The sequence below is a fragment of the Perkinsus marinus genome (assembly GCF_000006405.1).
Source record: "Perkinsus marinus ATCC 50983 genomic scaffold scf_1104296971434, whole genome shotgun sequence".
In the NCBI taxonomy this organism is placed as follows: domain Eukaryota; phylum Perkinsozoa; order Perkinsida; family Perkinsidae; genus Perkinsus; species Perkinsus marinus.
The window spans coordinates 332,766-342,505 of record NW_003202100.1 but is presented as its reverse complement, the minus strand read 5'-3'; the positions used below and the strand labels follow the sequence as shown (position 1 = coordinate 342,505).

The 9,740-nt window shown below is 50.6% G+C and overlaps 5 protein-coding genes across 5 annotated transcripts in view; 4 read left to right on the top strand and 1 right to left on the bottom strand.

The window, feature by feature from the left end:
- Pmar_PMAR010983 (hypothetical protein) overlaps positions 1-1,685 on the top strand; it is a gene marked incomplete at both ends in the record, with an annotated part of 5,123 nt that extends 3,438 nt beyond the window's left edge. The window contains 5 exons of the mRNA XM_002766957.1: positions 950-1,041; positions 1,095-1,187; positions 1,232-1,287; positions 1,333-1,469; positions 1,581-1,685. Coding sequence (XP_002767003.1) covers positions 950-1,041; positions 1,095-1,187; positions 1,232-1,287; positions 1,333-1,469; positions 1,581-1,685 — 483 coding nt within the window. The remainder of the gene's footprint in view (positions 1-949; positions 1,042-1,094; positions 1,188-1,231; positions 1,288-1,332; positions 1,470-1,580) is intronic.
- Positions 1,686-1,814: 129 nt separating this feature from the next.
- On the top strand, positions 1,815-3,099 carry Pmar_PMAR010982 (bromodomain-containing protein, putative; the record flags this gene model as incomplete). Its single annotated transcript, XM_002766956.1, has 8 exons — positions 1,815-1,895; positions 1,949-1,996; positions 2,049-2,173; positions 2,283-2,354; positions 2,402-2,499; positions 2,554-2,649; positions 2,705-2,774; positions 2,796-3,099. 8 exons carry the CDS (start codon positions 1,815-1,817, stop codon positions 3,097-3,099), a joined length of 894 nt encoding a protein of 297 aa, XP_002767002.1.
- Positions 3,100-4,064: 965 nt separating this feature from the next.
- On the bottom strand, positions 4,065-5,109 carry Pmar_PMAR010981 (conserved hypothetical protein). The gene is made up of 7 exons (XM_002766955.1): positions 5,021-5,109; positions 4,898-4,976; positions 4,753-4,853; positions 4,655-4,708; positions 4,420-4,562; positions 4,276-4,371; positions 4,065-4,230 (listed from the first exon to the last, which is right to left on the bottom strand). The coding sequence occupies exons 1-7, from the start codon at positions 5,097-5,099 to the stop codon at positions 4,204-4,206; spliced, it is 579 nt and encodes a 192-aa protein (XP_002767001.1). The 5' UTR covers positions 5,100-5,109; the 3' UTR covers positions 4,065-4,203.
- A 105-nt stretch (positions 5,110-5,214) lies between these two features.
- Positions 5,215-7,912, top strand: Pmar_PMAR010980 (conserved hypothetical protein; the record flags this gene model as incomplete). The annotated part of the gene is made up of 13 exons (XM_002766954.1): positions 5,215-5,278; positions 5,323-5,437; positions 5,485-5,611; positions 5,656-5,794; positions 5,842-5,949; positions 6,002-6,111; positions 6,163-6,279; positions 6,483-6,616; positions 6,657-6,745; positions 6,845-6,991; positions 7,035-7,256; positions 7,563-7,672; positions 7,722-7,912. 13 exons carry the CDS (start codon positions 5,215-5,217, stop codon positions 7,836-7,838), a joined length of 1,599 nt encoding a protein of 532 aa, XP_002767000.1. The 3' UTR covers positions 7,839-7,912.
- A 301-nt stretch (positions 7,913-8,213) lies between these two features.
- Positions 8,214-9,605, top strand: Pmar_PMAR010979 (hypothetical protein; the record flags this gene model as incomplete). Its single annotated transcript, XM_002766953.1, has 1 exon — positions 8,214-9,605. The coding sequence occupies one exon, from the start codon at positions 8,214-8,216 to the stop codon at positions 9,603-9,605; it is 1,392 nt and encodes a 463-aa protein (XP_002766999.1).
- Between the last annotated feature and the right edge of the window lie 135 nt (positions 9,606-9,740).

The following is a 9,740-nucleotide window of genomic DNA, read 5'->3' as shown; positions in this document are numbered from 1 at the left end:
GCTCTCCCCAACCACGTTTCTGCATCTCATCGTTTCTGTGAGGCCTCGAATGGGATTGAGTTGACAGTAGTGGTATGCAGCAGCTTGAAAGGTCATCTGTCATAGATGTCGGGTATTCATATCTCGAGACATGATACTTTCAAGGTGTTCATTCATTCAGGCTTCATGGGCCATAGTGGACTCGTATCAAGTCACTTGATGAGTGGCCTTGTTGTTGATCGTCCTCAGTCTCTAGGGCAGCATAGTTGAAAGCAGGTCTACGGCTTGCCACCGCCGAGCGCCATCACTTGAATGGGTAAGTGTTGCCAAGCCATTAGCTTTGCGTCTCAACAACGGCACAGCTCTGTTAGAATTCATCATCGCAATCATCCCCCACAGCTTTGAATCAACAACCATCATCATTGTTGAGGACAGTGTCGCCATGAGCCTGTTTGCTAGCAGGCCTTCTCTTCGGTTAGTTTACTCTCAGCGTTCATCGGTCCTCTGTATATTTGGAAAGATTCCCTTTGGCCACCAGTGCCTTATTGTCTCGCCGCGGTAACCCTCTCATGCCCGCCAACCTTTAACCATCCTCGTTGAGCTACATATTCTCGATCGGTGTACTCTACCTTGCAATGTTACACCACTTCAGAGAAGTCATCCGTGATATAGTAGGTGCTAGGCTTGAATTCTCGCACTCATCGCAGTCGGGGCTACGAGCGAAACAGGCGAACCACGATGGTCCATTGAGCCCACAGCTGTTGTTAGCGACATGTATAAGGAAGCACCTCCTGTTGAGTACAAGCTCGTCCTTGCTGTACTAGTCGGAGGCGACGTGCCAGGGGCTGAGAAATACAAATATCATACACATGTCCATCCATGGCTACGGTGAACTGGCTTTAGCTGCTTAGTCGATCTCGAGGGGTAGTCTGCCAAGTGCATTTAGAATATGTCTATGTCTGTGTCGTAGTCGTCGTCGACGGATGGTGATCATCCAGGAAGGTCCACTCGGTGGATATCCCGAGTCCTGTCCGATACATGGGCATCACTGCGAAACCACAAGTGGGTCATTTGGTCGCCCCCCTGGGGACCACTCTCATTGTGGCCTTTTCTAGGGCCCTTATCGACTGCTGCAAGGAGCTCAAGTCACCGGGGGGAGATACCTCAGCTGGGGAGGAACATCAGGGCGGCGGCGGCAGCCTGACAGCGTAGTGTGTGTAGTAGAGGAAGCCTCGTTGATGATGTCGTCCAGGTACGAGTCGGACATGCTCAACACAGGCTCTCCTATGACACTAGGGCTCATAGCAGGTATAGTAACGATGAGCTTGCCTCGGCAGTTACTCGTTTGTTCAGCTTTAACGTATCCTATCACCTGGCGTAGTGTTAGCCGGATGCACCTCTTCCGTAACCGCCCAGTTATACCACAGTTTCTTGCTATAGTATGGAGACCTATTCAGCCTCATGGTATAATGAGCATCGATTCCTTACAGGTGCCTCCAGTCGCCTTCCTGTACATCGCCGGAGTTTATAACTGTAGACTGGTCATGAGCCGATTGGTATGGCCCGAGTCCTACTCGCCTCTCGAGTATCTCTACTTACAGGTGCATAATGAGGGAGAACGGTCAAGTCGAGCACGAGATGTCATCGACTTCTACCGAGAGAAGGCACCAGTAGACTACGAGACCTTGCGACAACAGAGTATGTAACGACCTAGGTATACCTAACAATGACCTTTCTGCTGACTTGGTGTTGCGTCTGGGCAAAAAGATATGGTCTTGTTCGGTCGGCTGTCCTGTTATTGCTGTATCTTTTTGTCCTGTTGTGGCTTCGTTTCCATGTCGAAGCTATCTGACGAAACACAGGACCTCCTATTGAAGACCAAGATCGACGATGTCCTCCGGGAGAGTCTGTTGAAGGTGAGTACAGTGGTGGACTAGGAGGAGGACCAGGGGTTTGATATCACTTTTAGTTTTTGGAAAAGATCGGCCAGGAGCCCCGAGCAGAGTACTTCTTGACGGTAGGAGGGTCCGCGTACGATGAGTACCCTCTGATAATGGCAATCATGTCAGCCTGTGGATCAGAAGGCGTATCCTCATTATAAGGACGTTGTGAAGCGGCCGATGGACTTGTCTACTATGGAAATGAAAGTGAAGGGGCAAAGGCCTCGAGGACGGAAGCCTCGAGTGCCCAGACCGTAATCCCTCTAGCTGGCCATCGAATGTCTCTCCTTGGGTGTTTCCTCGAGACTCCTAGCGATGACTCTGGTACATCCACTGAGGCTTGCTGCTGACTTGTGTGGTCAGGACGATAGAGAAGTACCAGTATGTTCAAGATGTCTTCAATGATCTGGAGCAGATATGGATCAACTGCATGACGTGAGGAGGCTCGGTTCACTTAGCATGTTGCACGACGCGTTATGCAGGTTCAACCGCCCAGACTGCGATGCCTATGCTGCCTCTGTAGAGATGCAGGCAACCGCGCGAGCTCTCGTCGATGACTGGGTCGTGGCTAACATCCCTAGTGAGTCGATAGGATGATCAGTGACCAGTGCTCGGTCTCCACTTCATCTGCTAGATGCTCGGATGAAGGAGATCGATCCGAGCCCTACTGTACGACTCACCGCAGAGGTGCTGAGGGAGGTGAGTGAGGCTGAGGGCGAGCCCGAGGCTGGTAATACATCAATTCACACTTTCTCTGGATGGCTCTTATCATCATAGCTGGTCAGGTGTATCGCCGAGCACTAAGAAGTCTAAGAAGGACTCGAAGAAAGGTGTCCGGAGGGTGCGTGTCTACCAGTAGTTAATGTTATTGTTCAGGGGACGGCAGCTCCAAGTTGTCGAAGAGGAGGAAGAAGCGGAAGAAGGTGTGTACTTGGCAACCCCACTGTTGAATCAGCCGGCTCTTGACATTCAGCGTGCTGCTGCTGCTGCCTCTGAGTCAAGCTCCTCTGATGGCGATCTGGACAGTCCAACATCACCATCCTGTAGCGTGTCCATCCTGAGGGGCTCGTACTGGACTTGTCCCCTCCTCAGCTGTCCCTGCGCCTACAGTGCTGGACCGCTTCTCCCTCCTTACGCCGAGCCCGGGCGAACGGAATGCTCTGGCGGCCCGGATAACTAAGTTGCATGCGGAGAACCTAGCGCGAGTTGTGAAGCTGTTGTCTTCTTCGGAGCAATCAGAAAAGGACGCCTTGATGGTGAGGAGGTCGCCGTGGGGTCTCGCTGAGGCCCATGTCTCCCGCAGGCATCTGCCAACGGAGATAGCGGTAGCGTTTTCACGATCAAGTTGGATCTGATCGATAATAAGACGTTCTGGATCCTGAGCAAGTGGGACGCAGCTGGAGACTTGTCCAGCCTTTAGGGTTTTATTCTGTCAGTCTGGTGAAGCTACAACTCCGTCAACAAGAGCACGAGCAGTATAAGCGTTATCACGATAGAATAGCCACAGTTTCGTGAAGAGAAATGATGTCTTGAGTTGTGACCCCGTATAGTATTACTAATACAAGGCTGACGACGATCGCCTTGTTCATTTCTGTGCGAAGACTGGAGAGTTGTGTTCGTACAAACGTCATCAAGGTTAGTTTCTAAGTGTAAGTCGGTCGGAAAAGTCTCAAAGCGACTGCCTTGGGGAAGAGTGGAGAAAGCCTCCTGATGAAGTGTTCGGGATGGCCGTCTTGTTAGACTTCGGCTCGGGAGTCGTTGCCCAATATAACGTTTGTGGTCTCGGTAATTGCCTCTGAACCGGTTTTGCTCTGGAGTCACCTCGCGAGCCCTCACCATTATCTGAGGCCCATTTCAATCCGCCGGTTACTCTCGCCTCCTGTGTCTATATGCCTTGGGAGAAGCTCTTGCCATACCTCGTCTCCCAACTAGTGGAGCTCCCAATTAGTGCGTGCATCACTCGTGTTATCATCGTGACATCACTAATTCTGAGTTGTGTCGTTAACGGGAATTGTTGGAGTGATGATAGCCATCCCACTCAATCCTGAGGTCCTTTTCTACCGTGTACACATGATCTCATGAGCCCATATGACGATGGTTCGCGCCCATATACTATACACTTATACGAACCCAACAGACGCGATAAAAACAAAATGGGTCATTTCTTTCAGCCACCATGGTTCAGCGAAGAAGGTCGATGGTCTCCACACCAAATGTCCAGGGCAACCGCCTCTGGATGTACGAGGGGCAATAGTATCAATATTCGCCGGAGCTGGACGCATCCTTACTTCTTCCCCTTCTTAGTCTTACCCTAGTCAGGAAAGAATCCCGATCGAAGCAAGCGTTGCCGACTGACCTTCTCTTTCGACGACGTGGTCTCGGCATCAGGAGGAGATGGCTCGGTCTCTACCACCACTTTAGCAGCCTTCAGCTTCTTCAGAGGTTCCTCCACCTTATAAAAGGCAGCGTTGAGCTACGTTAATCAGGAGTGTAGGAGTACCTCCTCGGGGGCTTCGGTCTGAGCATCTCCTGGATAGGGTACTCGTTTGTAGGATGGGGCCTCGGGATCGTCATACGCCTCCTCGTAAGTCTCATCCCACGTCCACTTCAATAACGGTTTCTCAGAGAAGGTATGAATTGGCGCTGAAATGACAATCACCTACTGCTAATCCGAACTTGTGAGTAAGAACAAAAGAGATCCATTGAAAAGTGTAGTTCGCTGGTACGGGTCTTACCAGGTCTGTCGACCATTTCATCCGGATGGAAGGACATATAAGGAATGACAGTACCTGAGTGTAGAAATACGAAGGACGAGGATGGACCCACGGCGTACCATCTCTGAGCCTAGTATGCATCTTATTCAGCTGGGAGTCCATCTGGTGCAGAGCACGCCTGGCTAGGTCGTCCTCCTCACGAAAGCGCACGTAGCAGTTCCTGAAAAGGGTCGATTCCAGAGTGGCTATAGGCAGCGGGAGAACCTTCCCAAACAGAAGTTGGTCTCTTCAATGACCCAATCATCCTCCTGTGGTATCAGTTCAGACTCCTGTACGGTTTGACCTAAAATCGAGTCACGACTACAACCAGACAAGCGCATAGATCACCTTCGTAGATGCTGAATAGGCGAGCACCGACGGGCCTGAAGAGCTTCTGGGCGAGCGGTCTCCTTGGAAGAGTCAACATTTGGAGGTAGCCTAGGAATTGCGTTCAGCAAGTTGGATCCGCGTTAACCGCGCGCGCCCTGCTGATCGATAAGTGTTGAAAAGTTGACTTGGGCACTCAGTCGCTACTACTTGCTATGGCCATCCAACGGAACAAACGGAGGCGTCCGCAGCCTGCCGTGTCTTCCCCAGATGATGCTGGTACTATCACTGCTCCTGCGCGCATCCCTTGTTATGGCTTTCAGGGTCGATCTCCTCCGATGACGAGGAGAACTTGCCGGCCCCTCCTAGTGAAGACGATGAGGACGACTTCTTCGCACAAGAGACCCCTGACGAGAAGAGGGTTCGCCTGGCAAAGGCGTACTAGGCTTGGGTACACGCCGGCATCAGTTATTACGGCTTTGCAGTTACCTTGCCGAACTGGATGCTGCCCGTGGTAGTAAGCCCGAGGATCATGCTGCTGCTGTTGATGCAGAACCAAGTGCCTCGATGGATGAGGAGGATGATATCGATAGGATGCTAAATGAGGAACTGGTAGTAGGCTCTAGGAGGTTGGTGGGACCAAATGGTTACTGCAGAAAGTGAAGTCAAAGAGACAGCGGTATAAGATAGCCGGGTCCCTTGCGGTCAAGGAGGACAGCATTACCTTTGCGAAGGGCCACAAATGCTCACCTACGTGTGTCGCCATGAATGGATCTGAGGACAAGGCTTATTCGGGTGAGTACTAGGAGGACGGGGAGGCATATAGTGGACGTGTTTGGTAGGTGGGATGGACTGTGCTATCATCCAGTGGGACCTGGCTACTATGAAGAAAATCGTCGTATATCCGGGCAACAGGAACGATTTCAAGTGCGGTGGGCATTTCCAGAAGGGTAGTAGTCATCATAACCGAGGGAGGAGGTGGAAGTGTCGGTGCCGTCATAGTTACTTCCGTTTGCACTGGTGATGCTGTCGGGCATCCAGAGCTACTGTGCTCGGTCAGTGACGACAAGACATTGCTTTTGTGGGACGTTAGAGCGCCTAATAAAGGAAGCGTAATGTGGGGGAAGAGGTATTAGTAGTGGTAGGACTTGGTGTTGTGTCAGGTCCAGCGCCTTCTTGGTCATCAAAGCGGTATAGCATCGGTGGTATGTGCAGAGGCATCGCCTCAGGCCGCAGGAGAGGGGATGGGAGGTGCACAGACGAGCTACTCGGGGAGCAAGGTAATACATTGGAGTTTCACGCGTGTTACGTGAACTCGGTGAAAAACGCGATATTTTTCCTATGCGGTAGTCGTAAATTCCATCATTCACTAGTATTTCCCCATATCTCGGGTGGAACTCCATTACACATCGTCATGGCTCGGTAGTGATTTTCCGATTGCTATTTAGTGGTGATTCTCGGAAGGAGTGGTAGGTTGTATCAGATATTCACCTTGGGGGGGAAGGATAAGGCGTTGAAGATCTGGCATCTGGATTCCGTTTTCTCGGGCCGATACGTGGACAGTCAATACGGTCATACCAACAGCGGCACATGTATGGACATACTGCAAGGGGACAGGTGAGGGCCACAGGGGCCTCGGCGCTGATGATGTCGGCAGGCCCGTGACTGGTGGAGCGGATAGTACAGTTCGGTACTGGAAAGTCGCCAACGATACGCATATGCTGTTCAACGTACATAAAAAGGAAGGTGGTAGTGGGGAGTATGTAGTGGACGCTATAGCGATGACGAATGACGCTACTCGAGTGCTAGCGATAGGAGGTGTAAGGCATACGTTGTTGTTGTTAGGGTATGGATCAGTGGATGCTGTATCATTGTTGGACCCAGAGCATATCTTGGCTGGTGGACAAGATGGAGGTCTCACATTGTGGGCTACTAATAGTCGAAGGCCGGTCGCTAGTGTAGAGGCAGCACATGGTGCTAAGCAACTACTGAGTAGGACTGGATAGGACGGGTTACGGAAGTGCTCTTTTTGCAGAGGGGGAGAGGGATGCCGCTGACGACGATGAAAGCGATGATGAAGAGGACTTCGACTTCACCAAGGCAGCGGCAGTGCAGCAGCAGCAGCAGTCGACTATTGCTTCGGATGCCAAGGCGGTGGATCGATCAGTGGCAGCACCTTGGATTTCCTCACTAGCGTCTATAAGATGCAGTGATGTTGCCTTCTCTGGCTCCAGCGATGGCCTTATTAATGTCTGGAGTAGGTTCGGGATGGAGTGGTATCAACTGGTGGGCGTTCATATTCACCAGCAATCGAGTGTGTGGATTTGTCTCGGTGATACTCATGAAGTTGGGCTCATGAAGAACTAACGAATTCGTCATCTTACCAGTCGGTACTGTCCGGCGTCTCCTGCCACGGACTTTGGTAGAATTTTACCTTTCCCGATTTTGACGAGTAAACTATGTTCCTGGCGGAAAAACTATGACATTTTTTGCTCTTCACTGGGGAAAATCCATTATGATGGAAATAGTATAGGGTATAGGGTACGAATCGAGCTTCCTTCAGGAACCAGCGCGGCTACAAAGGGCAAGATGAACTTGGACTTGGACAGAAGGATCAAGCTGCCTATCAAGGGCGGATGGATCAATCAGATGGCAGTCGGCAGCACTGGAAGAGTATTAACATATCTTTTCTATTGGTGATATGATGATCATTGGTGTACAGGTCCTAGTAGCAGCAATTGGGCGGAATCATCGTCTTGGTCGATGGGACACCAAGCCGGGTCGGGACGGCCTTGCTATTGTTAGACTAGAGCACGATGGTCCCAGTCATACTGTATGATGATGGGAGAGGTTTAGAGCTGTCTGCTGCTCACCAACGTATTGTTCCTCAAACGTCTATGATGTATTCAACATTTACCACTTCTCTCTGGCACTGCCTGGCTTCCTAAGAGGGATTGGATGGGTCGCTGAGTTGCCACGGAGGGAGGCAGTGTTGAAATAAATGGTCGCCTTTCTCAACTGAGCTCAGGAGTTTCCTCACTGATTATAGGAGTTTACGCACGACTTAGAGCGGTGGCGATCAGAAGTCAACAGAATTTCCCGAAATTTCCTTCAATTTTTCATGTTTTCACCAACACATGTAGTTGACTATGTGTATATTTTTTCACACTGATCCAATGGTCTTGCCATTCCTCACAAGTTTTACAATATATCAATGCCATTAGAGTCGCCACCGCCGGGTCTGGCACCCTTGGAAAGCGTTGAGGAAAAGCAAGTGGAGCAAGATTTGTCAGTAGAAAAGAAGGCTACTGCTCCTAGGAAGCCTCGGGTGTGTCGAGATTGGCGACGCAGTGGTAAATGCCGCTTTGGGGACAAATGCAAATTCGCCCATATTGACTCGCCTGAGAAGAAGATAGAAGATGATAAGAAGCGAGCAGCAAAGGAAAAGGAGCGACCAGTGTGCCGTTATTATGCTGCTGGGAAGAATTGCAGATTCGGTGAGCGATGTCGGTATAGGCATGAAAGAATTGAGGAAAAGCAAGATGAGGAGGTGATACCGACCAGGCTGGGCATCTCAGATGAAGAGCATGTGGTAAGGCTCGTTTCGGATGGTTGGACGTGTGAGGAGGAGTTTATGAAACTCGAACGCTTCTATCGGAATGCTGGGTACCGGAAGTCTGAAGGAGATGGTTTTACTAGGGTGGACCTGACCATCTTGTGCAGCGACCCTGATTTCAATCGGATGCTTTATACGCCAGAGGGCATCCCGGTGGCAGTCCTGATGCCTTCCTCGTACACAGAGAAGGGTGAGTACTCGGAGGAGCTCGTTCTTATAGTGACTAAAATTAGCGCGAAAATTCCTAAGGCTGTGAGGATACTCCTGCCGAAAATATTCGACAATTATTGTGCGAGTGTAGAGCCGCCAGTGAGCATTTTTAAAGCACTGCAGGCGGTGGAAAAGTGCATACCGAGTGTGTTTGAAGCCGCTGAGAAAAAGAAGGAAATTGGCGCTTTGACGAATGTACAGTGGGTTGATGCTGAGAAGGAGCGGTTGGTGGAGGCATTGGAAAAGTATTTTGAGGTTGATGTTGATGATGGCAAGTGGGAGAAAATCTCGCAATATGTTGTGAGTCGTAATGTGGATGAGTGCCGTGCCAAATTCATCTCGATACGGCAAAATCTATTGAGAGAACAAGAGGAGTATGAGCGAGGAGAAGAGGAAGAAAGTGATGATGACGATGATGGTGATCACAGTGGCGATAGTGATGAAAGCGATAGTGAAGTCGAAACACCGGATGAAAATGCTGGTCAAGGCTTTGGTGGTCCTGATGATTCGGATGAAAGCCCGATGGAGACCGCAGAGGAGCCGGGGGCATTCACAGTAGATGATGTTAAGCGGATTGGAGTAGTGGTGAAACAGCCTTTAACGTCTATGGTTGGTATATCCATCGCGACCTGTTTATCATGTGAGGTCATAATCGCCTGCAACAGATGCAGGAAGATGCGGCCGATGGTGGTAGACTTTGGGGAGGCTACCGAGCAGAGGGTTGTCGCGTGCAGTGGGAAGTGCCATACGTGCAGTCTTGTGAACACATATTCGCTGTAGTGGAGCCCATGTTCCCGGGCAGCGACTTTACGCTTTTCGGCGATACTGAGTCTGCACATATTGCAAGTAGTTGATGCACTCTGGAGATCCGCTGTGAGATGCGATAAGCTATACAAGCTCGGCATTTGAGATCGG

Coding starts and splice junctions, on each gene's coding strand:
- Pmar_PMAR010981 (XM_002766955.1), bottom strand. CDS start 5,099: ATGTTGACTCTTCCAAGGAGACCGCTCGCCCAGAAGCTCTTCAGGCCC. Junction 4,854..4,897: donor ACCAACTTCTGTTTGGGAAG/GTTCTCCCGCTG, acceptor GACCCTTTTCAG/GAACTGCTACGTGCGCTTTC. Junction 4,709..4,752: donor GCATACTAGGCTCAGAGATG/GTACGCCGTGGG, acceptor TTCTACACTCAG/GTACTGTCATTCCTTATATG.